Source organism: Scyliorhinus torazame, chromosome 22 (assembly GCF_047496885.1).
Source record: "Scyliorhinus torazame isolate Kashiwa2021f chromosome 22, sScyTor2.1, whole genome shotgun sequence".
NCBI lineage: Eukaryota > Metazoa > Chordata > Chondrichthyes > Carcharhiniformes > Scyliorhinidae > Scyliorhinus > Scyliorhinus torazame.
In genome coordinates this window covers 25143568-25171089 of record NC_092728.1, presented here as the reverse complement: position 1 = coordinate 25171089, position 27522 = coordinate 25143568, and the positions used below count along the sequence as shown (strand labels likewise).

Genomic DNA, 27522 nt, shown 5'->3' with positions numbered 1-27522 from the left:
ATTAATCGTTTGTGCAAACCAGTTTCTTTTGATGCGCCGATTCCTAAGCCGTGACCCCCTCACCCCCGCCCTTCCCCCTCAATCTGCTCCGATGCACAGGTGACGGGGCAAGGCTCACATCCTCTGTCCAAGCTTTTTGCATGCTGGCAGAACTCAGGAGTGGCTCAGTAACCCAAGGCTCAGTGCGGGGCAGCGGGAGAGTCCGCAGTGTCCTCAGCTTCCCCCGATCTGTGTACCTGGCACCTGTCCAGGTGAAGAGGGACTTACCGCAGACATTCACAAATGTTTCCATTCCTTCCAATCATATCTCTCGCTGGGGAGTGTTTGATGGGGACAGTGTGGAGAGAACTTTACTCTGTATCTAACCCCGTGCTGTACCTGTCCTGGGAGTGTTTTGATGGGGACAGTGTGGAGAGAGCTTTACTCTGTATCTAACCCCGTGCTGTACCTGTCCTGGGAGTGTTTGATGGGGACAGTGTGGAGAGAGCTTTACTCTGTATCTAACCCCGTGCTGTACCTGTCCTGGGAGTGTTTGATGGGGACAGTGTGGAGAGAGCTTTACTCTGTATCTAACCCCGTGCTGTACCTGTCCTGGGAGTGTTTGATGGGGACAGTGTAGAGGGAGCTTTACTCTGTATCTAACCCTGTGCTGTACCTGTCCTGGGAGTGTTTGATGGGGACAGTGTAGAGGGAGCTTTACCCTGTATCTAACCCCTGTGCTGTACCTGTCCTGGGAGTGTTTGATGGGGACAGTGTAGAGGGAGTCTGTATCTAACCCTATGCTGTACCTGTCCTGTGAGTGTTTGATGGGGACAGTGTAGAGGGAGCTTTACTCTGTATCTAACCCCGTGCTGTACCTGTCCTGGGAGTGTTTGATGGGGACAGTGTCGAGCGAACTTTGCTCTGTATCTAACCCCGTGCTGTACCTGTCCTGTGAGTGTTTGATGGGGACAGTGTAGAGGGAGCTTTACTCTGTATCTAACCCCGTGCTGTACCTGTCCTGGGAGTGTTTGATGGGGACAGTGTAGAGGGAGCTTTACTCTGTATCTAACCCCGTGCTGTACCTGTCCTGGGAGTGTTTGATGGGGACAGTGTCGAGGGAGCTTTACTCTGTATCTAACCCCCGTGCTGTACCTGTCCTGGGAGTGTTTGATGGGGACAGTGTAGAGGGAGCTTTACTCTGTATCTAACCCTGTGCTGTACCTGTCCTGGGAGTGTTTGATGGGGACAGTGTAGAGGGAGTCAGTGTCGAGCGAACTTTGCTCTGTATCTAACCCCGTGCTCTAAGAAAGATTGATCTGTCAGATTCTTATATTGATTCATGGGGATGTGCACATGGCTGGGAGTTGCCTTGTATTCGTTGCCAATTCAGGGCGGGGTCTGAAGCCACGTGGAAGCCAGACCAGGTAAGGCTGGCAGATTTCCCTCCCTCAAGGTTGGAACTGCACTGTAAATTCTATGATTAGTGAACCAGACATCACAGTCGCCTAACTTTATAATTCCAGATTATTTTATTCTTTCAATTAAAATTGCTCCAGCTGCCATGGTGAACTTCGCCCCCCCCCCTTTCCCCAACCCTCCCCGAGGATTAGAAGTTTACGACACCCTGTGCGGTCAGTCCCAGCTCCACAGGCCCCGGAGTCACAACACAAGCGATTAACCAATAATTCTTCTAGAAATACCCAAAGTCTTTGGCCCTTGGCTGCCCAATAATTACAGCCACCAGGTTTGTAAATTTAAACTCAATTACTGTTTATTGTTATGGGCCAAGGTTTAGAGAACCCCAAAGCGTATCATGGAGTTCCCCTGACCCACAACTTTTAATAGATTGTGGTTATGGGGAGCACACGGCCCACTCTACAGGTGTGGTACAGCAGAAACGGAAAATATTTTTTAAAAAGTAAAACAATGTTTATTCTATGAACTCAAGTTCGCCTTTTTAAAACATACAGTGAACATCTTAGCAACCATCAATTCAAATACACCCCCCAAAGAATACAACACTAAGTATTCCTTTAAGCTTTCCTTTTAACATCCATAAGACACCTTTTACCAGAAGCACATCAGGTTAAAGTCACTACTGTTATTAGTTTTAAATCACCAGGATCGATTTACAGTCTTTAGATTGCAGAGAGAGATTCATACACCTGGCTGGCTTCAACTCCAACACTGAAAACAAAACTAAAACACTCCCTGCAGCAAACAGCCTAAAACAAAAGTAAAAAGCTGACAGACAGCCCAGCTCCACCCACTCTCTGACATCACTGCAGTAGTAAACACCCATTTCTTAAAGGTACTCTCACTGCAGATATTTATATACACACCCATTTATAAACACCCATTTCTTAAAGGTATTCTCACATGACACTTGACTTAAAGACACATGTCCATTAATCATCCATCGATCAAAAATGATAACGGCAAAATAGAAGCAAGGGGAAAAAAGAGAATAAACAGGAAGGACCCTTGCAAAGAGCCTGGTTCGATGGTAAAATTCCCACCTGCCATCAAGACTCCACCTCTCGCAGCAACCCAGGGGGGGGTACTTTGTGTTTACTACTGTTTATTATTGTTTAATGGGGGGCTTGTATATTGGGGGACTGCGTGACATAGCTATTAGATGTTTATTTATGTGTTCTTTGTTTTTTCCTATTTCTGTAAGGGTTTGTTGAAAATATGTAAAAAATGTGAATAAAAATATATTTTTTAAAAAGACTCCACCTTACCCCATTGCCTGAAGTGCGGTGATTCTTGGGCGAAATCACCACCAGTCAGCTCTCCAGCTCAAAGGGGAAAGCAGCCTCTGGTCATCTGGGACTATAGTGACTTTACCTTAAGATTACTAGTCCTGTGGCAATACCTCTGCAATGCTCTCTCCCTGCAGAGATGTTCTTGAGATTGCTCCCGCTCCGACCGTCCTTGTGATGACCGTAGCGGCCGTGCAGAATCAGGGCCTGCAGCACAGCACATCCTACTGCAAGTAACCCCCGTGGCCGTCTTCACCGCTGCTGCCTGCCTTGAGATGGCGCTAAAGAGACTAGGAGCTAGGGGACCGAACACCCTGAACGAAAGAGGGGGATGCCGGGGGGGGGGGGGGGGGGGGGGGGGAACACTGACCACATGTATACAAGAGCCACACATGCTGTAAATATTAAACAAAAAGTGTTTGTATAATTTGAAAATACCAATAAAAATATTTAAAAAAAAAAAAAGAATTATAGAATCCCTACAGCGCAGAATGAGGCCATTCGGTCCATCCAGCCTGCACCGACCCTCTGAAAAAACACCCTACCTAGATCCACTCCCGCTCTATCCCCGTAACCCCACCTAACCGTTTGACCCTTGGGGACAATTTAGCACGGCCAATCCACCTAACCTGCACATCTTTGGACTGTGGGAGGAAACCCACGCAGACACGGGGAGAACGTGCAGACTCCGCACAGACAGTGACCCAAGGGTCGGAATTGAACCCTGGAGCTGTGGGGCAGCGGTGCTAACCACTGTGCCACCTTGCCGAACCTGCTCTGCATTCAGTACGATCGTGGCCGACCGGACACTTCCAATGTCGTTCAGCCACACTCTCCCCAGAACCCTTTCTTCCATTGTCAATCAGAAATCCATCAATCTCTGCTTTAACCATACTCAGACTGACCCTCTGAGGTAGAGAGTTCTGAAGATTCACAACCCTGTGTGTGAAGAAATCTCTCCTCACCTCGGTCCGAAGAAGCTTCCCCCTCATTTTGAAAGTGTGATCGCTGGATCTCGACTCGCTGACCAAGAGAAACATCCGAGCGGTGTCCACCCTGTCTATATCTTTAAATATTTTTTGTTATGGGCCAGGGTTTAGAGAATCCCAAAGTGTATCATGGAGTTCACCAGACCCACAACTTTTAATAGATTGTGGTATGGGGAGCACACGGTTCTCTCCACAGGTGTGGTACAGCAGTAGTTTTTTAAAACAAAACAATGTTTATTCTATAAACTCAAGTTAACCTTTTAAAATCGAACAGTGAATATCTTAGCAACCAGTAAATCAAATACACCCCCCAAAGAATACAACACTAAGTAATCTGTGTGCTGTCCTTCTAACATCCAAAAGGCTTAACAAACCTTCAAACAGGAGCACATTAGATTTATATTCAATACTGAGACCTTTTTACAAGTCTGAGTTCACCCAAATGATCCATAGATAGTCTTTTGATGGCAGAGATCAACAGCAGTGCAGCTCACAGACACACCCAAGCTCTTTCTCAAACTGAAACTAAAAAGCAGAAGTGGAGCTCAGCTCCACCCACACTCTGACATCACTCCAGTAACAGGAGCAGCTCCATTTCTTAAACACCCATTTCTTAAAGGGTACGCTCACATGACATTTTAAGTTTCAATGAGATCACCTCTCACTCTCCGAATCTCAGGAGAATACAGGCCCAGTTGGCCCCGCTCCCTCTTCCTAAGACAGTCCCCGGAACAAGTCTGGTGAACCTTCGTCACGCTCCCTCTATGACAATAATCTCCTTTCTGAGGTAAGGGGATGAAAACTGCGTTCAGTACTCCAGGTGGGGTCTAACCAAGCTCCAATACAATTGAAGCAAGTCCTCACTCCTCCTGTACTCAAACCCCCCTTGCGATATAGACTAACGCTTCTAATGTCGGAAATGTGGCTGCCACTTTGTGCACAGGAATGTCGTAACGACCAACTCATCCGTGCATTTTTTCCAAACGTTCTGGTGGTGGCTGCGTGAATATCAGACTTGTTACGTCGTGGAGATCTGCCCCACTGTCAACCCTTTCGATATCATGGCTCTTGCGGGGGGGGGGGGGGGCGGGGGTCATCACAATGTCCCGTCAGGAAGACAGCCCGGCAGACAGTGCAGCACCGGCGCGGTGGGCCACTTATAGCTTGCATCCAGCCCTCTCCGGCAAGCGTCCTGAGTTGTGAGGGAGTGAGAGTCGCCGAGCTTCACACCCTCGTCCTCTCGCTGAAGACCGAATTTAATGTCATCCTCTTCCCTTGTACGCAGCCCACGAACCAGTGGTTCATTCCAGCGGTGCGAGGGGACATTCCACCAGGGTGTGCGGCCTATGGCTTTGTCTGTGACGGGACCCGTCTTCTGGTCTTCGGAGGCATGGTGGAGTACGGGAAGTACAGTAACGACCTCTTCGAGCTCCAGGTATCAGCTTCCTGCAGTTAACACAAGAAAACTCAGCTGTCGCCCTCTTTCCCCCCCCCCCCCCCACTCCCCACCTTTTCCCCCCCTCCCGACCTCTCTCTCTCTCCCCCCCCCCCTCATTCCCCCCCCTCACTCTCTCAACCGCCTCTCGCTCTCCACTTCATCGTGCCATCGCTCCGTCTCCATCTCGCTCCTCTCCCTTCGCCCTCTCGCTCCCTCCCTTCGCCCTCTCGCTCCTCTCCCTTCGCCCTCTCGCTCCCTCCCTTCGCCCTCTCGCTCTCTCCCTTCGCCCTCTCGCTCCCTCCCTTCGCCCTCTCGCTCCCTCCCTTCGCCCTCTCGCTCCTCCCTTCGCCCTCTCGCTCCCTCCCTTCGCCCTCTCGCTCCCTCCCTTCGCCCTCTCGCTCCCTCCCTTCGCCCTCTCGCTCCCTCCCTTCGCCCTCTCCCTCCCTCCCTTCGCCCTCTCCCTCCCTCCCTTCGCCCTCTCCCTCCCTCCCTTCGCCCTCTCCCTCCCTCCCTTCGCCCTCTCCCTCCCTCCCTTCGCCCTCTTCCCTCCCTCCCTTCGCCTCTCCTCCCTCCCTTCGCCCTCTCCCTCCCTCCCTTCGCCCCTCTCGCTCCCTCCCTTCGCCCTCTCGCTCCCTCCCTTCGCCCTCTCGCTCCCTCCCTTCGCCCTCTCGCTCCCTCCCTTCGCCCTCTCGCTCCCTCCCTTCGCCCTCTCGCTCCCTCCCTTCGCCCTCTCGCTCCCTCCCTTCGCCCTCTCGCTCCCTCCCTTCGCCCTCTCGCTCCCTCCCTTCGCCCTCTCGCTCCCTCCCTTCGCCCTCTCGCTCCCTCCCTTCGCCCTCTCGCTCCCTCCCTTCGCCCTCTCGCTCCCTCCCTTCGCCCTCTCGCTCCCTCCCTTCGCCCTCTCGCTCCTTCCCTTCCGCCCTCTCGCTCCCTCCCTTCGCCCTCTCGCTCCCTACCTTCGCCCTCTCGCTCCCTCCCTTCGCCCTCTCGCTCCCTCCCTTCGCCCTCTCGCTCCTCCCTTCGCCCTCTCGCTCCCTCCCTTCGCCCTCTCGCTCCTCTCCATTCGCCCTCTCGCTCCCTCCCTTCGCCCTCTCGCTCCCTCCCTTCGCCCTCTCGCTCCCTCCCTTCGCCCTCTCGCTCCCTCCCTTCGCCCTCTTCGCTCCCTCCCTTCGCCCTCTCGCTCCCTCCCTTCGCCCTCTCGCTCCCTCCCTTCGCCCTCTCGCTCCCTCCCTTCGCCCTCTCGCTCCCTCCCTTCGCCCTCTCGCTCCCTCCCTTCGCCCTCTCGCTCCCTCCCTTCGCCCTCTCGCTCCCTCCCTTCGCCCTCTCGCTCCCTCCCTTCGCCCTCTCGCTCCCTCCCTTCGCCCTCTCGCTCCCTCCCTTCGCCCTCTCGCTCCTCTCCCTTCGCCCTCTCGCTCCCTCCCTTCGCCCTCTCGCTCCCTCCCTTCGCCCTCTCGCTCCCTCCCTTCGCCCTCTCGCTCCCTCCCTTCGCCCTCTCGCTCCCTCCCTTCGCCCTCTCGCTCCCTCCCTTCGCCTCTCTTCGCTCCCTCCCTCGCCCTCTCGCTCCTCCCTTCGCCCTCTCGCTCCCCTCCCTTCGCCTCTCGCTCCCTCCCTTCGCCCTCTCGCTCCCTCCCTTCGCCCTCCGCGCTCCCTCCCTTCGCCCTCTCGCTCCCTCCCTTCGCCCTCTCGCTCCCTCCCTTCGCCCCTTCGCTCCCTCCCTTCGCCCTCTCGCTCCCTCCCTTCGCCCTCTCGCTCCCTCCCTTCGCCCTCTCGCTCCCTCCCTTCGCCCTCTCGCTCCCTCCTTCGCCCTCTCGCTCCCTCCTTCGCCCTCTCGCTCCCTCCCTTCGCCCTCTCGCTCCCTCCCTTCGCCCTCTCGCTCCCTCCCTTCGCCCTCTCGCTCCCTCCCTTCGCCCTCTCGCTCCCTCCCTTCGCCCTCTCGCTCCCTCCCTTCGCCCTCTCGCTCCCTCCCTTCGCCCTCTCGCTCCCTCCCTTCGCCCTCTCGCTCCCTCCCTTCGCCCTCTCGCTCCCTCCCTTCGCCCTCTCGCTCCCTCCCTTCGCCCTCTCGCTCCCTCCCTTCGCCCTCTCGCTCCCTCCCTTCGCCCTCTCGCTCCCTCCCTTCGCCCTCTCGCTCCCTCCCTTCGCCCTCTCGCTCCCTCCCTTCGCCCTCTCGCTCCCTCCCTTCGCCCTCTCGCTCCCTCCCTTCGCCCTCTCGCTCCCTCCCTTCGCCCTCTCGCTCCCTCCCTTCGCCCTCTCGCTCCCTCCCTTCGCCCTCTCGCTCCCTCCCTTCGCCCTCTCGCTCCCTCCCTTCGCCCTCTCGCTCCTCTCCCTTCGCCCTCTCGCTCCTCCCTTCGCCCTCTCGCTCCCTCCCTTCGCCCTCTCGCTCCCTCCCTTCGCCCTCTCGCTCCCTCCCTTCGCCCTCTCGCTCCCCTCCCTTCGCCCTCGTCGCTCCCTCCCTTCGCCCTCTCGCTCCCTCCCTTCGCCCTCTCGCTCCCTCCCTTCGCCCTCTCGCTCCCTCCCTTCGCCCTCTCGCTCCCTCCCTTCGCCCTCTCGCTCCCTCCCTTCGCCCTCTCGCTCCCTCCCTTCGCCCTCTCGCTCCCTCCCTTCGCCCTCTCGCTCCCTCCCTTCGCCCTCTCGCTCCCTCCCTTCGCCCTCTCGCTCCCTCCCTTCGCCCTCTCGCTCCCTCCCTTCGCCCTCTCGCTCCCTCCCTTCGCCCCTCTCGCTCCCTCCCTTCGCCCTCTCGCTCCCTCCCTTCGCCCTCTCGCTCCCTCCCTTCGCCCTCTCGCTCCCTCCCTTCGCCCTCTCGCTCCCTCCCTTCGCCTCTCGCTCCCTCCCTTCGCCCTCTCGCTCCCTCCCTTCGCCCTCTCGCTCCCTCCCTTCGCCCTCTCGCTCCCTCCCTTCGCCCTCTCGCTCCCTCCTTCGCCCTCTCGCTCCCTCCCTTCGCCCTCTCGCTCCCTCCCTTCGCCTCTCGCTCCCTCCCTTCGCCCTCTCCCTCCCTCCCTTCGCCCTCTCGCTCCCTCCCTTCGCCCTCTCGCTCCCTCCCTTCGCCCTCTCGCTCCCTCCCTTCGCCCTCTCGCTCCCTCCCTTCGCCCTCTCGCTCCCTCCCTTCGCCCTCTCGCTCCCTCCCTTCGCCCTCTCGCTCCCTCCCTTCGCCCTCTCGCTCCCTCCCTTCGCCCTCTCGCTCCCTCCCTTCGCCCTCTCGCTCCCTCCCTTCGCCCTCTCGCTCCCTCCCTTCGCCCTCTCGCTCCCTCCCTTCGCCCTCTCGCTCCCTCCCCTCGACCCCTCGCTCCCCTCCCCTCGCCCTCTCGCTCCCTCCCTTCGCCCTCTCGCTCCCTCCCTTCGCCCTCTCGCTCCCTCCCTTCGCCCTCTCGCTCCCTCCCTTCGCCCTCTCGCTCCCTCCCTTCGCCCTCTCGCTCCCTCCCTTCGCCCTCTCGCTCCCTCCCTTCGCCCTCTCGCTCCCTCCCTTCGCCCTCTCGCTCCCTCCCTTCGCCCTCTCCCTCCCTCCCTTCGCCCTCTCCCTCCCTCCCTTCGCCCTCTCCCTCCCTCCCTTCGCCCTCTCCCTCCCTCCCTTCGCCCTCTCCCTCCCTCCCTTCGCCCTCTCGCTCCCTCCCTTCGCCCTCTCGCTCCCTCCCTTCGCCCTCTCGCTCCCTCCCTTCGCCCTCTCGCTCCCTCCCTTCGCCCTCTCGCTCCCTCCCTCGCCCTCTCGCTCCCTCCCCTCGACCCCTCGCTCCCTCCCCTCGCCCTCTCGCTCCCTCCCTTCGCCTCTCGCTCCCTCCCTTCGCCCTCTCGCTCCCTCCCTTCGCCCTCTCGCTCCCTCCCTTCGCCCTCTCGCTCCCTCCCTTCGCCCTCTCGCTCCCTCCTTCGCCCTCTCGCTCCCTCCCTTCGCCCTCTCCCTCCCTCCCTTCGCCCTCTCCCTCCCTCCCTTCGCCCTCTCCCTCCCTCCCTTCGCCCTCTCCCTCCCTCCCTTCGCCCTCTCCCTCCCTCCTTCGCCCTCTCCCTCCCTCCCTTCGCCCTCTCCCTCCCTCCCTTCGCCCTCTCCCTCCCTCCCTTCGCCCTCTCCTCCCTCCCTTCGCCCTCTCCCTCCCTCCCTTCGCCCTCTCCCTCCCTCCCTTCGCCCTCTCCCTCCCTCCCTTCGCCCTCTCCCTCCCTCCCTTCGCCCTCTCCCTCCCTCCCTTCGCCCTCTCCCTCCCTCCCTTCGCCCTCTCCCTCCCTCCCTTCGCCCTCTCCCTCCCTCCCTTCGCCCTCTCCCTCCCTCCCTTCGCCCTCTCCCTCCCTCCCTTCGCCCTCTCCCTCCCTCCCTTCGCCCTCTCCCTCCCTCCCTTCGCCCTCTCCCTCCCTCCCTTCGCCCTCTCCCTCCCTCCCTTCGCCCTCTCCCTCCCTCCCTTCGCCCTCTCCCTCCCTCCCTTCGCCCTCTCCTCCCCTCCCTTCGCCCTCTCCCTCCCTCCCTTCGCCCTCTCCCTCCCTCCCTTCGCCCTCTCCCTCCCTCCCTTCGCCCTCTCCCTCCCTCCCTTCGCCCTCTCCCTCCCTCCCTTCGCCCTCTCCCTCCCTCCCTTCGCCCTCTCCCTCCCTCCCTTCGCCCTCTCCCTCCCTCCCTTCGCCCTCTCCCTCCCTCCCTTCGCCCTCTCCCTCCCTCCCTTCGCCCTCTCCCTCCCTCCCTTCGCCCTCTCCCTCCCTCCCTTCGCCCTCTCCCTCCCTCCCTTCGCCCTCTCCCTCCCTCCCTTCGCCCTCTCCCTCCCTCCCTTCGCCCTCTCCCTCCCTCCCTTCGCCCTCTCCCTCCCTCCCTTCGCCCTCTCCCTCCCTCCCTTCGCCCTCTCCCTCCCTCCCTTCGCCCTCTCCCTCCCTCCCTTCGCCCTCTCCCTCCCTCCCTTCGCCCTCTCCCTCCCTCCCTTCGCCCTCTCCCTCCTCCCTTCGCCCTCTCCCTCCCTCCCTTCGCCCTCTCCCTCCCTCCCTTCGCCCTCTCCCTCCCTCCCTTCGCCTCTCCCTCCCTCCCTTCGCCCTCTCCCTCCCTCCCTTCGCCCTCTCCCTCCCTCCCTTCGCCCTCTCCCTCCCTCCCTTCGCCCTCTCCCTCCCTCCTTCGCCCTCTCCCTCCTCCCTTCGCCCTCTCCCTCCCTCCCTTCGCCTCTCCCTCCCTCCCTTCGCCCTCTCCCTCCCTCCCTTCGCCCTCTCCCTCCCTCCCTTCGCCCTCTCCCTCCCTCCCTTCGCCCTCTCCCTCCCTCCCTTCGCCCTCTCCCTCCCTCCCTTCGCCCTCTCCCTCCCTCCCTTCGCCCTCTCCCTCCCTCCCTTCGCCCTCTCCCTCCCTCCCTTCGCCCTCTCCCTCCCTCCCTTCGCCCTCTCCCTCCTCCCTTCGCCTCTCCCTCCCTCCCTTCGCCCTCTCCCTCCCTCCCTTCGCCCTCTCCCTCCCTCCCTTCGCCCTCTCCCTCCCTCCCTTCGCCCTCTCCCTCCCTCCCTTCGCCCTCTCCCTCCCTCCCTTCGCCCTCTCCCTCCCTCCCTTCGCCCTCTCCCTCCCTCCCTTCGCCCTCTCCCTCCCTCCCTTCGCCCTCTCCCTCCCTCCCTTCGCCTCTCCCTCCCTCCCTTCGCCCTCTCCCTCCCTCCCTTCGCCCTCTCCCTCCCTCCCTTCGCCCTCTCCCTCCCTCCCTTCGCCCTCTCCCTCCCTCCCTTCGCCCTCTCCCTCCCTCCCTTCGCCCTCTCCCTCCCTCCCTTCGCCCTCTCCCTCCCTCCTTCGCCCTCTCCCTCCCTCCCTTCGCCCTCTCCCTCCCTCCCTTCGCCCTCTCCCTCCCTCCCTTCGCCCTCTCCCTCCCTCCCTTCGCCCTCTCCCTCCCTCCCTTCGCCTCTCCCTCCCTCCCTTCGCCCTCTCCCTCCCTCCCTTCGCCCTCTCCCTCCCTCCCTTCGCCCTCTCCCTCCCTCCCTTCGCCCTCTCCCTCCCTCCCTTCGCCCTCTCCCTCCCTCCCTTCGCCCTCTCCCTCCCTCCCTTCGCCCTCTCCCTCCCTCCCTTCGCCCTCTCCCTCCCTCCCTTCGCCTCTCCCTCCCTCCCTTCGCCCTCTCCCTCCCTCCCTTCGCCCTCTCCCTCCCTCCCTTCGCCCTCTCCCTCCCTCCCTTCGCCCTCTCCCTCCTCCCTTCGCCCTCTCCCTCCCTCCCTTCGCCCTCTCCCTCCCTCCCTTCGCCCTCTCCCTCCCTCCCTTCGCCCTCTCCCTCCCTCCCTTCGCCCTCTCCCTCCCCTCCCCTCCTCCTTCGCCCTCTCCCTCCCTCCCTTCGCCCTCTCCCTCCCTCCCTTCGCCCTCTCCCTCCCTCCCTTCGCCCTCTCCCTCCCTCCTTCGCCTCTCCCTCCCTCCCTTCGCCCTCTCCCTCCCTCCCTTCGCCCTCTCCCTCCCTCCCTTCGCCCTCTCCCTCCCTCCCTTCGCCCTCTCCCTCCCTCCCTTCGCCCTCTCCCTCCCTCCCTTCGCCCTCTCCCTCCCTCCCTTCGCCCTCTCCCTCCCTCCCTTCGCCCTCTCCCTCCCTCCCCTCGCCCTCTCCCTCCCCCCCCTCGCCCTCTCCCTCCCTCCCCTCGACCCCTCGCTCCCCTCGACCCCTCGCTCCCCTCGACCCCTCGCTCCCCTCGACCCCTCGCTCCCCTCGACCCCTCGCTCCCCTCGACCCCTCGCTCCCCTCGACCCCCCGCTCCCCTCGAGCTCCCATTGACCCCCCGCTCCTCTCGAACCCCTGCTCCCCTCCCGCTCCCCTCGACCCCCCCCCCCGCTCCCCTCGACCCCCCCCCCCCCCGCTCCCCTCGACCCCCCCCCCCGCTCCCCTCGACCCCCCCGCTCCCCTCGACCCCCCCGCTCCCCTGGACCCCCCCCCGCTCCCCTGGACCCTCCCCTGGACCCCCCCCCGCTCCCCTGGACTCCCCCCCCCCCCCCCCCCCCCCCCCGCTCCCCTGGACCTCCCTGGACCCCCCTCTGCTCCCCTGGACACCCCCCGCTCCCCTGGACACCCCCCCCCCCCCCCCGCTCCACTCGACCCTCCCCTCGACCCCCCCCCCCCCCCGGTCCCCTCGTCCCCCCCGCTCCTCTCGACCCCCCCCGCTCCCCGCTCCCCTCGACCGCCCACTCCCCTCGACCGCCCACTCCCTCGACCGCCCACTCCCCTCGACCGCCCACTCCCCTCGACCGCCCACTCCCCTCGACCGCCCACTCCCCTCGACCGCCCACTCCCCTCGACCGCCCACTCCCCTCGACCGCCCACTCCCCTCGACCGCCCACTCCCCTCGACCGCCCACTCCCCTCGACCGCCCACTCCCCTCGACCGCCCACTCCCCTCGACCGCCCACTCCCCTCGACCGCCCACTCCCCTCGACCGCCCACTCCCCTCGACCGCCCACTCCCCTCGACCGCCCACTCCCCTCGACCGCCCACTCCCCTCGACCGCCCACTCCCCTCGACCGCCCACTCCCCTCCACCGCCCACTCCCCTCGACCGCCCACTCCCCTCGACCGCCCACTCCCCTCGACCGCCCACTCCCCTCGACCGCCCACTCCCCTCGACCGCCCACTCCCCTCCACCGCCCACTCCCCTCGACCGCCCACTCCCCTCGACCGCCCACTCCCCTCGACCGCCCACTCCCCTCGACCGCCCACTCCCCTCGACCGCCCACTCCCCTCGACCGCCCACTCCCCTCGACCGCCCACTCCCCTCGACCGCCCACTCCCCTCGACCGCCCACTCCCCTCGACCGCCCACTCCCCTCGACCGCCCACTCCCCTCGACCCCCCCCCACTCCCCTCGACCCCCCCCACTCCCCTCGACCCCCCCCACTCCCCTCGACCCCCCCCACTCCCCTCCCCCCCCACTCCCCTCGACCCCCCCACTCCCCTCGACCCCCCCACTCCCCTCGACCCCCCCCACTCCCCTCGACCCCCCCCCACTCCCCTCGACCCCCCCCACTCCCCTCGACCCCCCCCACTCCCTCGACCCCCCACTCCCCGACCCCCCCCACTCCCCTCGACCCCCCCACCCCCCACTCCCCTCGACCCCCCCCACTCCCCTCGGCCCCCCGCTCCCCTCGGCCCCCGCTCCCCTCGTCCCCCCGCTCCCCTGGCCCCCCGCTCCCCTCGACCCTGTAACTATTCCCTCTCTGCCCTCCGAACCCACGCTGTGTTAAATTAGGTTTTGAAGGAAATGGATGTAGAAACTAGCTTGAAGTTCAGGAAGCAGAGAGAGTGTGTATATCCTCACCGAATTGGAGTTTCTGTTTGAAGCAGTGTTAATGAGTTTGAAAGGTTGTAAAAAGTAACTCCGTGCATTAAACGTTCAGACCAAGGTCAATTAGGTGCAAATGGTCCAAATAAGACCGAACGTAGTGATGGAGATAATAACAGAGTGAATGGGACACGCGCGCGCCGCGGGACTGGCACCCGGGTGTGTGAACAGTCCAGCTCTCAGTGTAATGAACCTCCCCTTCTCGTTACACAGGCTAGCCGGTGGGAGTGGAAGAAACTGAAGCCAAAACCGCCCAAGAACGGGTCGTTGCCATGCCCACGGTTAGGGCACAGCTTCTCCCTGGTTGGCAACAAGTGCTACCTATTTGGAGGATTGGCCAATGACAGCGAGGACCCCAAGAACAACATTCCACGGTAAGGAGCGACGAGGGGCAAGGGGAAATCCTGGGACATGCGAGGAGGAGGCGGCAGGCGCGAGGACCTTTCATCTAACGCGCAATGGTTTCAGGCACTCCACAGGAGGCAGCTCCTGAACCCTGCGCCACAAGAAGGAGATGTTAGGACGAGGCAGCCAGAAAAACCTCGGTCAGAGAGAGCGCGGGGCCCACCCCCCAGCACCCGTAGGCACCGCCGCCAATGGTGGAGCAATGGAGGCAGAATTGGTGGTGTGCAGAGGGTGCAGGTTTGGAGGAGGTTACAGAGATCAGGAGGGCTGTAGGCAGTGACAGTGATTGTTACAACACCCTGGGCTAGTGTCTGGTCAATTCCAGCCCTACTCGTCCCAGAGTCACAACGCAAATGAATTAACCAATGGAATTTTTATAGAAATAGCCACAATCTTTGGCCCTTGGCTGTCCAATAATCACAGTCACTAGGTGTGTAAATGTAAACACAATTACTGTTTATTTATGTCAAGAACTATAATGATATAGGCAGCAAATACAACTGGTTAACCACAAGCTAATACATACGACTCACTTTAACAGTCCCACCCTCTACATGAGGTTACAGTGATAGGGTTGTAGGGTCAGGAGGAGGTTACAGAGATGGGGAGGGTTGTAGGGTCTGGAGGAGGTTACAGAGATGGGGAGGGTTGTAGGGTCTGGAGGAGGTTACAGAGATGGGGAGGGTTCTAGGGGCTGGAAGAGGTTACAGAGATGGGGAGGGTTGTAGGGTCTGGAGGAGGTTACAGAGATGGGGAGGGTTGTAGGGGCTGGAGGAGGTTACAGAGATGGGGAGGGTTCTAGGGGCTGGAAGAGGTTACAGAGATGGGGAGGGTTGTAGTGGCTGGAGGAGGTTACAGAGATAGGGAGGGTTGTAGGGTCTGAAAGAGGTTACAGAGTTGGGGAGGGTTGTAGGGGCTGGAGGAGGTTACGGAGATAGGGAGGGGTGTAGGGTCTGGAGGAGGTTACGGAGATGGGGAGGGTTGTAGGGGCTGGAGGAGGTTACAGAGATGGGAAAATTTGTAGGGTTTGGAGGAGGTTACAGAGATAGGGAGGGTTGTCAGGTCTGGAGGAGGTTACAGAGATAGGGTTGTAGGGGCTGGAGGAGGTTACAGAGATAGGGCGGGTTGTAGGATCTGGAGGAGGTTACGGAGATAGGGTTGTAGGGTCTGGTGGAGGTTACAGAGATAGGGAGGGTTGTAGGGGCTGGAGGAGGTTACAGAGATAGGGAGGGTTGTCGGGTCTGGTGGAGGTTACAGAGATAGGGAGGGTTGTCGGGTCTGGAGGAGGTTACAGAGATAGGAAGGGCTGTAGAGGCGGGAGGAGGTTACAGAGATAGGGAGAGTTGTAGGGGCTGGAGGAGGTTACAGAGATAGGGAGGGTTGTAGGGGCTGGAGGAGGTTACAGAGATAGGGAGGGTTGTAGAGGTTGGAGGCGGTTACAGAGATGGGGAGGGTTGTAGGGACTGGAGGAGGTTACAGAGATAGGGAGGGTTGTCGGGTCTGGAGCAGGTTACGGAGATCGGGAGGGTTGTCGGGTCTGGAGCAGGTTACGGTGATCGGGAGGGTTGTCGGGTCTGGAACAGGTTACGGTCATAGATGGGATGTAGGAGCTGCTGTCGTTATGGAGATGGGGTGAGTGGAGAGGAGGATGCGAAATTTCCAACTGAGGCTCTTTGACGGAGATTTTGATCACTGTCCCCATATCTCCGAACGTGACTCGTCGTCACATCCAACCCGCCTGCCTCCCGTCCCCAACCTGCCACCCAGCCCCCACCCTGCCCGCCCAGCCCGCCTGCCTCCCGTCCCCAACCTGCCACCCAGCCCCCACCCTGCCCGCCCAGCCCGCCTGCCGCCCGTCCCCAACCTGCCACCCAGCCCCCACCCTGCCCGCCCAGCACACCTGCCGCCCGTCCCCAACCTGCCACCCAGCCCCCGCCTGCCGCCCAGCCCGCCTGCCGCCCGTCCCCAACCTGCCGCCCTGCCCGCCAGCCGCCCGTCCCCAACCTGCCACCCAGCCCCCACCCTGCCCGCCCAGCCCGCCTGCCGCCCGTCCTCAACCTGCCACCCAGCCCCCACCCTGCCCGCCTGCCGCCCAGCCCGCCTGCCGCCCGTCCCCAACCTGCCCGCCTGCCGCCCTGCCCGCCAGCCGCCCAGCCCGCCTGCCGCCCGTCCCCAACCTGCCACCCAGTCCCCACCCTGCCCGCCTGCCGCCCTGCCCGCCTGCCGCCCTGCCCGCCTGCCGCCCTGCCCGCCTGCCGCCCTGCCCGCCTGCCGCCCTGCCCGCCTGCCGCCCTGCCCGCCTGCCGCCCTGCCCGCCTGCCGCCCTGCCCGCCTGCCGCCCTGCCCGCCTGCCGCCCTGCCCGCCTGCCGCCCTGCCCGCCTGCCGCCCTGCCCGCCTGCCGCCCTGCCCGCCTGCCGCCCTGCCCGCCTGCCGCCCTGCCCGCCTGCCGCCCTGCCCGCCTGCCGCCCTGCCCGCCTGCCGCCCTGCCCGCCTGCCGCCCTGCCCGCCTGCCGCCCTGCCCGCCTGCCGCCCTGCCCGCCTGCCGCCCGTCCCCAACCTGCCACCCAGCCCCCACCCTGCCCGCCTGCCGCCCTGCCCGCCTGCCGCCCGTCCCCAACCTGCCGCCCTGCCCGCCAGCCGCCCGTCCCCAACCTGCCACCCAGCCCCCACCCTGCCCGCCCAGCCCGCCTGCCGCCCGTCCTCAACCTGCCACCCAGCCCCCACCCTGCCCGCCTGCCGCCCAGCCCGCCTGCCGCCCGTCCCCAACCTGCCCGCCTGCCGCCCTGCCCGCCTGCCGCCCAGCCCGCCTGCCGCCCGTCCCCAACCTGCCACCCAGTCCCCACCCTGCCCGCCTGCCGCCCTGCCCGCCTGCCGCCCTGCCCGCCTGCCGCCCTGCCCGCCTGCCGCCCTGCCCGCCTGCCGCCCTGCCCGCCTGCCGCCCTGCCCGCCTGCCGCCCTGCCCGCCTGCCGCCCTGCCCGCCTGCCGCCCTGCCCGCCTGCCGCCCTGCCCGCCTGCCGCCCTGCCCGCCTGCCGCCCTGCCCGCCTGCCGCCCTGCCCGCCTGCCGCCCTGCCCGCCTGCCGCCCTGCCCGCCTGCCGCCCTGCCCGCCTGCCGCCCTGCCCGCCTGCCGCCCTGCCCGCCTGCCGCCCTGCCCGCCTGCCGCCCTGCCCGCCTGCCGCCCTGCCCGCCTGCCGCCCTGCCCGCCTGCCGCCCTGCCCGCCTGCCGCCCTGCCCGCCTGCCGCCCTGCCCGCCTGCCGCCCTGCCCGCCTGCCGCCCTGCCCGCCTGCCGCCCTGCCCGCCTGCCGCCCTGCCCGCCTGCCGCCCTGCCCGCCTGCCGCCCTGCCCGCCTGCCGCCCTGCCCGCCTGCCGCCCTGCCCGCCTGCCGCCCTGCCCGCCTGCCGCCCTGCCCGCCTGCCGCCCTGCCCGCCTGCCGCCCTGCCCGCCTGCCGCCCTGCCCGCCTGCCGCCCTGCCCGCCTGCCGCCCTGCCCGCCTGCCGCCCTGCCCGCCTGCCGCCCGTCCCCAACCTGCCACCCAGCCCCCGCCCTGCCCGCCTGCCGCCCTGCCCGCCTGCCGCCCTGCCCGCCTGCCGCCCTGCCCGCCTGCCGCCCTGCCCGCCTGCCGCCCAGCCCGCCTGCCGCCCAGCCCGCCTGCCGCCCAGCCCGCCTGCCGCCCAGCCCGCCTGCCGCCCAGCCCGCCTGCCGCCCAGCCCGCCTGCCGCCCAGCCCGCCTGCCGCCCAGCCCGCCTGACGCCCTGCCCGCCTGCCGCCCTGCCCGCCTGCCGCCCTGCCCGCCTGCCGCCCTGCCCGCCTGCCGCCCTGCCCCCCTGCCGCCCTGCTCCCCTGCCGCACGTCCCCAACCTGCCACCCAGCCACCCTGCCCGCCAGCCACCCTGCCCGCCTGCCACCCTGCCCGGGTCCCACCCTGTGAAACCTGCGGCATTACTTTACTAACTTGGAGTTGATGTGGAGATGCCAGCTGCTGCTGAGCTGAAGCCGGCGAGTGCAGAGGGTTGGGGGGGGGGGGGTGAACAGGACTGTGTGTTCAGTGTCGGGGGTTCTAGAAGCCAGTGAAAGGGGGGCTTGGGCAGTGTCCGGTTGGCAGCGGGTTGAGGAAAGATGAGGCTGCAAACACTGCTCCTCCTGTCTCTCTGAACATTGCTTCAGCGACTCTCAGTGTGCCACTGACTTTCCCGTGGCTGCTTTTGGGCTGAGGTTTTGTATTGTCGATTTGTTTCCAATATAGCTGCTCAATGATTTGACTGTCTCCCCACCTCGCTCTTTCTTGTGGCAACCTCCTTCTCCTTTCATTCCCCACATTTTTGTTTTCTCTACCTGATGACTTCTCTCTCTCTCTATCACTCACTCTGCCGCGCTGGCACCCCCGCTTTGTGTGTCTCTCTCTGTCTCTTTCTCTCTGTCTCTCTCTCTCTGTCTCTCTCTCTGTCTCTCTCTCACTGTCTCTCACTGTCGCTCTCTCTGTCGCTCTCTCTGTCGCTCTCTCTGTCGCTCTCTCTGTCGCTCTCTCTGTCGCTCTCTCTGTCGCGCTCCCTCTGTCGCGCTCTCTCTGTCGCGCTCTCTCTGTCGCGCTCTCTCTGTCGCGCTCTCTCTGTCGCGCTCTCTCTGTCGCGCTCTCTCTGTCGCGCTCTCTCTGTCGCGCTCTCTCTGTCGCGCTCTCTCTGTCGCGCTCTCTCTGTCGCGCTCTCTCTGTCGCGCTCTCTCTGTCGCGCTCTCTCTGTCGCGCTCTCTCTGTCGCGCTCTCTCTGTCGCGCTCTCTCTGTCGCGCTCTCTCTGTCGCGCTCTCTCTGTCGCGCTCTCTCTGTCGCGCTCTCTCTGTCGCGCTCTCTCTGTCGCGCTCTCTCTGTCGCGCTCTCTCTGTCGCGCTCTCTCTGTCGCGCTCTCTCTGTCGCGCTCTCTCTGTCGCGCTCTCTCTGTCGCGCTCTCTCTGTCGCGCTCTCTCTGTCGCGCTCTCTCTGTCGCGCTCTCTCTGTCGCGCTCTCTCTGTCGCGCTCTCTCTGTCGCGCTCTCTCTGTCGCGCTCTCTCTGTCGCGCTCTCTCTGTCGCGCTCTCTCTGTCGCGCTCTCTCTGTCGCGCTCTCTCTGTCGCGCTCTCTCTGTCGCGCTCTCTCTGTCGCGCTCTCTCTGTCGCGCTCTCTCTGTCGCGCTCTCTCTGTCGCGCTCTCTCTGTCGCGCTCTCTCTGTCGCGCTCTCTCTGCCGCGCTCTCTCTGCCGCGCTCTCTCTGCCGCGCTCTCTCTGCCGCGCTCTCTCTGCCGCGCTCTCTCTGCCGCGCTCTCTCTGCCGCGCTCTCTCTGCCGCGCTCTCTCTGCCGCGCTCTCTCTGCCGCGCTCTCTCTGCCGCGCTCTCTCTGCCGCGCTCTCTCTGCCGCGCTCTCTCTGCCGCGCTCTCTCTGCCGCGCTCTCTCTGCCGCGCTCTCTCTGCCGCGCTCTCTCTGCCGCGCTCTCTCTGCCGCGCTCTCTCTGCCGCGCTCTCACTGCCGCGCTCTCACTGCCGCGCTCTCACTGCCGCGCTCTCTCTGCCGCGCTCTCTCTGCCGCGCTCTCTCTGCCGCGCTCTCTCTGCCGCGCTCTCTCTGCCGCGCTCTCTCTGCCGCGCTCTCTCTGCCGCGCTCTCTCTGCCGCGCTCTCTCCGCCGCGCTCTCTCCGCCGCGCTCTCTCCGCCGCGCTCTCTCCGCCGCGCTCTCTCCGCCGCGCTCTCTCCGCCGCGCTCTCTCCGCCGCGCTCTCTCCGCCGCGCTCTCTCCGCCGCGCTCTCTCCGCCGCGCTCTCTCCGCCGCGCTCTCTCCGCCGCGCTCTCTCCGCCGCCCTCTCTCCGCCGCCCTCTCTCCGCCGCCCTCTCTCCGCCGCCCTCTCTCCGCCGCCCTCTCTCCGCCGCCCTCTCTCCGCCGCCCTCTCTCCGCCGCCCTCTCTCCGCCGCCCTCTCTCCGCCGCCCTCTCTCCGCCGCCCTCTCTCCGCCGCCCTCTCTCCGCCGCCCTCTCTCCGCCGCCCTCTCTCCGCCGCCCTCTCTCCGCCGCCCTCTCTCCGCCGCCCTCTCTCCGCCGCCCTCTCTCCGCCGCCCTCTCTCCGCCGCCCTCTCTCCGCCGCCCTCTCTCCGCCGCCCTCTCTCCGCCGCCCTCTCTCCGCCGCCCTCTCTCCGCCGCCCTCTCTCCGCCGCCCTCTCTCCGCCGCCCTCGCTCCGCCGCCCTCGCTCCGCCGCCCTCGCTCCGCCGCCCTCGCTCCGCCGCGCTCTCTCCGCCGCGCTCTCTCCGCCGCGCTCTCTCCGCCGCGCTCTCTCCGCCGCGCTCTCTCCGCCGCGCTCTCTCCGCCGCGCTCTCTCCGCCGCGCTCTCTCCGCCGCGCTCTCTCCGCCGCGCTCTCTCCGCCGCGCTCTCTCCGCCGCGCTCTCTCCGCCGCGCTCTCTCCGCCGCGCTCTCTCCGCCGCGCTCTCTCCGCCGCGCTCTCTCCGCCGCGCTCTCTCCGCCGCGCTCTCTCCGCCGCGCTCTCTCCGCCGCGCTCTCTCCGCCGCGCTCTCTCCGCCGCGCTCTCTCCGCCGCGCTCTCTCCGCCGCGCTCTCTCCGCCGCGCTCTCTCCGCCGCGCTCTCTCCGCCGCGCTCTCTCCGCCGCGCTCTCTCCGCCGCGCTCTCTCCGCCGCGCTCTCTCCGCCGCGCTCTCTCCGCCGCGCTCTCTCCGCCGCGCTCTCTCCGCCGCGCTCTCTCCGCCGCGCTCTCTCCGCCGCGCTCTCTCCGCCGCGCTCTCTCCGCCGCGCTCTCTCCGCCGCGCTCTCTCCGCCGCGCTCTCTCCGCCGCGCTCTCTCCGCCGCGCTCTCTCCGCCGCGCTCTCTCCGCCGCGCTCTCTCCGCCGCGCTCTCTCCGCCGCGCTCTCTCCGCCGCGCTCTCTCCGCCGCGCTCTCTCCCCCTTCCCCTCCCCCCTCCCCCTCCCTCTCTTTATCACTCTCTATCACTTTCTATCACTCTCTCTTTCTATCGGTGTCTCTGTGTCTCTCTCTCACTCTTTGTCTCTGTCGCTCTCCCTCTCTCTCTCTCTCACACTCACTCTCTCTGCCACGCTGGCTTCCACCCTCACCCACTCTCACTCACATTCTCTTGCTCTCCTTTCAAGTTATTTGAACGATGTTTACATCTTGGAGCTGAGGCCGGGTTCCGGTGTGATGAGCTGGGACAATCCCATCACCTATGGAGTGCTGCCTCCTCCGCGAGAGTCTCACACTGCAGTCATCTACACTGACAAGGACATGAAGAAGTCCAAGCTGGTTATCTACGGAGGGATGAGTGGCTGCAGACTTGGTGACCTCTGCACTTTGGACATCGGTAAGGAAAAGGCAACTTAATCCAATCAACAGCTGCATAGTGTGGGGGACAGTGTAGAGAGAGCTTTACTTTGTATCTAACCCCGTGCTGTACCTGTCCTGGGAGTGTTTGATGGGGACAGTGTAGAGGGAGCTTTACTCTGTATCTAACCCCGTGCTGTTCCTGTCCTGGGAGTGTTTGATGGGGACAGTGCAGAGGGGGCTTTACTCTGTAACTAACCCCGTGCTGTACCTGTCCTGGGAGTGTTTGATGGGGATCGTGTAGAGGGAGCTTTACTCTGTATCTAACCCCGTGCTGCACCTGTCCTGGGAGTGTTTGATGGGGACAGTGCAGAAGGAGCTTTACTCTGTATCTAGCCCCGTGCTGTACCTGTCCTGGGAGTGTTTGATGGGGACAGTGCAGAAGGAGCTTTACTCTGTAACTAACCCCGTGCTGTACCTGTCCTGGGAGTGTTTGATGGGGACAGTGTAGAAGGAGCTTTACTCTGTACCTAACCCCGTGCTGTACAGCTAGGGAGGAGATTGCTGAGCCTTTGGCCTTGATCTTTAAGTCATCTTTGTCTACAGGAATAGCGCCAGAAGACTGGAGGATAGCAAATGTTGTCCCCTTGTTCAAGAAGGGGAGTAGAGATAACCCCGGTAACTATAGACCAGTGAGCCTTACTTCTGTTGTGGGAAAAATCTTGGAAAGGTTTATAAAAGATAGGATGTATAATCATCTGGAAAGGAATAATTTGATTAGGGATAGTCAACACGGTTTTGTGAAGGGTAGGTCATGCCTCACAAACCTTATAGAGTTCTTTGAGAAGGTGACCAAACAGGTGGATGAGGGTAAAGCAGTTGATGTGGTGTATATGGATTTCAGTAAAGCTTTTGATAAGGTTCCCCATGGTAGGCTACTGCAGAAAATACGGAGGCATGGGATTCAGGGTGATTTAGCAGTTTGGATCAGAAATTGGCTAGCTGGAAGAAGACAAAGGGTGGTGGTTGATGGGAAATGTTCAGACTGGAGTCCAGTTACTAGTGGTGTACCACAAGGATCTGTTTTGGGGCCACTGCTGTTAGTCATTTTTATAAATGACCTGGAGGAGGGCGTAGAAGGATGGGTGAGTAAATTTGCAGATGACACTAAAGTCGGTGGAGTTGTGGACAGTGCGGAAGGATGTTACAAGTTACAGAGGGACATAGATAAGCTGCAGCACTGGGCTGAGAGGTGGCAAATGGAGTTTAATGCAGAAAAGTGTGAGGTGATTCATTTTGGGAGGAATAACAGGAAGACAGAGTACTGGGCTAATGGTAAGATTCTTGGCAGTGTGGATGAGCAGAGAGATCTCGGTGTCCAAGTACATAGATCCCTGAAAGTTGCCACCCAGGTTGAGAGGGTTGTTAAGAAGGCGTACGGTGTGTTAGCTTTTATTGGTAGAGGAATTGAGTTTCGGAGCCTTGAGGTCATGTTGCAGCTGTACAAAACTCTGGTGCGGCCGGATTTGGCGTTTTGCGTGCAATTCTGGTCGCCGCATTATAGGAAGGATGTGGAAGCATTGGAAAGGGTGCAGAGGAGATTTACAAGACTGTTGCCTGGTATGGAGGGAAGATCTTATGAGGAAAGGCTGAGGGACGTGAGCTGTTTTCGTTAGAGAGAAGAAGGTTAAGAGGTGACTTAATTGAGGCAGACAAGATGATCAGAGGATTGGATAGGGTGGACAGTGAGAGCCTTTTTCCTCGGATGGTGATGTCTAGCACGAGGGGACATAGCTTTAAATTGAGGGGAGATAGATATAGGACAGATGTCAGAGGTAGGTTCTTTACTCCGAGAGTAGTAAGGGCGTGGAATGCCCTGCCTTCAACAGTAGTGGACTCGCCAACACTAAGGACATTCAAATGGTCATTGGATAGACATATGGACAATAAGGGAATAGTGTAGATGGGCTTTAGTGTGGTTTCACAGGTCGGCGCAACATCGAGGGCCGAAGGGCCTGTACTGCGCTGTAATGTTCTATGTACCTGTCCTGGAAGTGTTTGATGGGGACAGTGCAGAGGGAGCTTTACTCTGTATCTAACCCTGTGCTGTAGTTGTCCAGTGAGTGTTTGATGGGGACAGTGTAGAGGGAGCTTTACTCTGTATCTAACCCCGTGCTGTACCTGTCCTGGGAGTGTTTGATGGGGACAGTGTAGAGGGAGCTTTACTCTGTATCTAACCCCGTGCTGTACCTGTCCTGGGAGTGTTTGATGGGGACAGTGTAGAGGGAGCTTTACTCTGTATCTAACCCTGTGCTGTAGTTGCCCAGTGAGTGTTTGATGGGGACAGTGTAGAGGGAGCTTTACTCTGTATCTAACCCCGTGCTGTACCTGTCCTGGGAGTGTTTGATGGGGACAGTGTAGAGGGAGCTTTACTCTGTATCTAACCCCGTGCTGTCCCTGTCCTGGGAGTGTTTGATGGGGACAGTGTAGAGGGAGCTTTACTCTGTATCTAACCCCGTGCTGTACCTGTCCTGGGAGTGTTTGATGGGGACAGTGTAGAGGGAGCTTTACTCTGTATCTAACCCCGTGCTGTACCTGTCCTGGGAGTGTTTGATGGGGACAGTGTAGAGGGAGCTTTACTCTGTATCTAACCCCGTGCTGTACCTGCCCTGGGAGTGTTTGATGGGGACAGTGTCGAGGGAGCTTTACTCTGTATCTAACCCCGTGCTGTACCTGTCCTGGGAGTGTTTGATGGAGACAGTGTCGGGGAAATCTAGGTTGTAGAGTCAGTAGAAACGTTCAAATGAATAGAAAGGGGCAATTCTCTGGTAGTATGAGGAGAGAGCAGGGCAGGAGAGCGAACCGCTCGGCAGCATGATAGGCCGAGCGGCCTCCTTTTGTGCTGTGAGATCCTATCGGGGGTTTGTTCCTTGCCGACGAGGAGCGCAAACGAGCGTTTGAGATGGCGGCGTGTGGCCGCGGGATCGGAGAGTTGTTTCAGATCTGCGACAGACATGAGGTAATTGTGACCTTTGTGCTTACCACCTCTGTAGACACGCTGACATGGAACAAGCCCAACATGAATGGTGTCTCCCCACTTCCGCGCAGTCTGCACTCTGCCACCACTGTGGACAACAAGTAAGTGAACCACCTGCTCCCAGGTGGGGAGGGGGGGTCCGGGAGCGGGGCATGGCCAATCCACCTGACCTGCACATCTTTGGAGCTAAATCTTTCTTTTTTTTTTTAAAGCATTTGAGATTGATGAGTTCTGTTCATATATAAGTGACTAACCAGTTTCTATTACTGGTTATGAAATTTGCGGGGTCTATTAAATATATTTTATCTTAATCGTGGGGGTCAGGGTTAGTGAACAAGCCCGATTTTCAGACTTGCAGCCCACTGAGGTGAAGGACGGCCACTCGTGCTGCCCATTCACCAGCTCAGGTTGTCCCTCACTGATTTGCGGTTCGAGGAATGTGAGGAAAGAACCCAGCGATGAGGAGAAATTTCTTCCCCAGAGAGTGGTTGGCCTGTGGAATTCGCTACCACAGGAAGTAGTTGAGGTCAGAACATGGTATGGTTTTGAGTAGCAGTTAGATATCCCACTTGGGGCGATGGGGATCAAAGGCCATGGTGGGGGGAGGCGGCTGTTGGGGGAGAAGGCACGATAAGGCTATTGAGTTGGATGGTCAGCCATGATCATGAGGAATGACAGAGCAGGCTCGAAGGGCTGCCTTTTTCCGTTTTTATTTAATCGCCTTGCCCCTCTTTGTGGCTCGTTGACCTCCCACCGCCCCTCCTGCCACCCCCTTGTTCTTCGATGGTGACGGGTTGGCATTCCCAGCCTCTGTGTCACTTGCATGCCAAATTCATTTAATTATGTGTGGACTTGGGGCATTAACTTGAGAGCAAGAAAGAGGGAGCAAGGCTGAAACCAAGGGCAATCGAGTTAGGAGGTGCATGCTTGTAACTTTTCACTCTGCAAGTAAACGTTAGACTGAGTTAAGATTGACTTGTTTTATATTTTACCAATGGGCTCTCTGGATCAGAACAGCCTTGTCTTCCACATTGCCAGAGAGTTGTCCACGCCCCACCTATTTTCCTGATGGTTTTAGTTCTCACATGTTAGAGTATTGTTATGCTCTCGACGTAGCATAAGCTGCTTCCTTGATGTGCACTCTGACAAAGGAAGGTTCAGACAATTCTCCTGCTTGGATTCGACTCTTCTGTTAATCCTGATATAGCTACTCAGACTGACGACCCAGTCTGCTACAATCCAAGTGGTAGGAGTGATGTTCAATCAACCCTGTGTCTGTACTCGCTGAGTGTCTCCACTGGAAAGAGACTGAGCATGTGTGCTGTGTCCTTTGATATGGGTTAGTGTAATGCCCTCCTGTGGTAGTGTCACCTCTGTGTGTGTCTTGACTGCCCATTGGTCGTGTCCTATCTTACTGACCTATTGGTTGACTGTTTGTGTGTCATGTCTCTGGTGCTCCCTCTAGTGTCTATCTGGGTGTGGTGTATTTACAGTGATGCACATCACCACAGTTATTATTATGTAGCCTCTTTAAATTCATTGCTGATCTGATGTCAGTAGTAAGTGCTGTGATATCATTAGTTGTTACCTGTCTATATTGGTAGCTGCAGAAGTTGATTAACGTGTGCAGTCCCATGGCTCTCCTCGCCCACCCAGTTTCTCAGCTATCCGCGATTTCTACTCTTTGAAGCCCTAGAGGTAAATAAATGAAGGGCAGCACAGCAGTTAGCACTGTTGCTTCACAGCTCCAGGGTCCCAGGTTCGATTCCCCACTGGGTCACTGTCTGTGCGGAGTCTGCTCGTTCTCCCCGTGTCTACGTGGGTTTCTTCCGGGTGCTCCGCTTTCCTCCCACAGTCCAAAGATGTGCAGGTTAGGAGGATTGGGCGTGATCAATTGCCCTGCAGTGTCCAAACGTTAGCTGGGGTTGCTGGGTTAGGGTTAGGTTGGAGGTGTGGGTTTAGGTAGGGTGCTCTTTCAGAGGCCGGTGTAGACTTGATGGGGCGAATGGCCTCTTTCTGCACTTGGAAATTGTAAATTCTAATTCTGTTGTCAAATTGGCAGCCCCTGAAAGGGGCAGTGCAAAAAAAAACTTTCAAGGAAACCTCAGCCCCTGCACAGCCCATCACTTAACGAACTGACTCGCTATTGTCTCCGATTTATACCCCCTTAACCAAGCGGGCAAGTTAACAGGTTAACCCATTAAAGTGAGGTGAATCGTGTCAATATGGGGTATGGTGGGGGTGACACCTTTTCTCCGGTACAAACAGGATGGGCCGAAGGGTCAGTTTGTGTGGTTTAAAATCAGACCGTCTCTTTCCTCACTCCCAGAATGTACGTGTTTGGAGGCTGGGTCCCTTTAGTTGTGGATGACGTGAAGGTCGCGATGCACGAGAAGGAATGGAAGTGTACCAACACGCTGGCCTGCCTCAATCTAGGTACGTACTCCCTCGCGCTCTCCTCCCTCGCCCTCTCCTCCCCCTCCCTCGCACTCATCCCCCTCCCTCGCGCGCTCATCCCGCTCCCTCGCGCTCTCATCCCCCTCCCTCGCACTCTCATCCCCCTCCCTCGCACTCTCATCCCCCTCCCCCTCGCACTCTCTTCCCCCTCCCCCTCGCACTCTCATCCCCCTCCCCCTCGCACTCTCATCCCCCTCCCCCTCGCACTCTCATCCCCCTCCCCCTCGCACTCTCATCCCCCTCCCCCTCGCACTCTCATCCCCCTCCCCCTCGCACTCTCATCCCCCTCCCCCTCGCACTCTCATCCCCCTCCCCCTCGCACTCTCATCCCCCTCATTCGCACTCTCATCCCCCTCCCTCGCACTCATTCCCCTCCCTCGCGCTCTCATCCCGCTCCCTCGCGCTCTCATCCCCCTCCCTCGCACTCTCATCCCCCTCCCTCGCGCTCTCATCCCCCTCCCCCTCGCACTCTCATCCTCCTCCCTCGCACTCTCATCCCCCTCCCCCTCGCGCTCTCATCCCCCTCCCTCGCACTCTCATCCCCCTCCTTCGCACTCTCATCCCCCTCCCCCTCGCACTCTCATCCCCCTCCCTCGCGCTCTCATCCTCCTCCATCGCACTCTCATCCCCCTCCCTCGCACTCTCATCCCCCTCCCTCGCACTCTCATTCCCCCTCCCTCGCGCTCTCATCCCCCTCCCTCGCACTCTCATCCCCCTCCCTCGCGCTCTCATCCCCCACCCTCGCACTCTCATCCCCCTCCCTCGCACTCTCATCCTCCTCCTCCCTCGCACTCTCATCCTCCTCCCTCGCACTCTCATCCTCCTCCTCCCTCGCACTCTCAGCCCCCTCCCTCGCGCTCTCATCCCCCTCCCTCGCGCTCTCATCCCCCTCCCTCGCACTCTCATCCCCCTCCCTCGCGCTCTCATCCCCCTGCCTCGCACTCTCA

At 61.8% G+C, this 27522-nt stretch overlaps 1 protein-coding gene across 3 annotated transcripts in view; it reads left to right on the top strand.

Annotated features, from left to right (window-relative positions):
• The first annotated feature begins 5028 nt into the window (after nucleotides 1-5028).
• The window catches only part of LOC140398970 (host cell factor 1-like), a 119884-nt gene continuing 97390 nt past the window's right edge, over nucleotides 5029-27522 (top strand). For 2 of the 3 annotated variants that reach the window (XM_072487986.1, XM_072487985.1), the window contains exons 1-5: nucleotides 5029-5171; nucleotides 13609-13769; nucleotides 20913-21121; nucleotides 24135-24219; nucleotides 26448-26554. In XM_072487986.1, the coding sequence (XP_072344087.1) occupies nucleotides 5127-5171; nucleotides 13609-13769; nucleotides 20913-21121; nucleotides 24135-24219; nucleotides 26448-26554 (607 nt within the window). In that variant the 5' untranslated portion in view covers nucleotides 5029-5126. Of the gene's footprint in view, nucleotides 5172-13608; nucleotides 13770-20912; nucleotides 21122-24134; nucleotides 24220-26447; nucleotides 26555-27522 lie in introns of those variants that run through there. The other variant, XM_072487987.1, reaches the window with a different exon arrangement.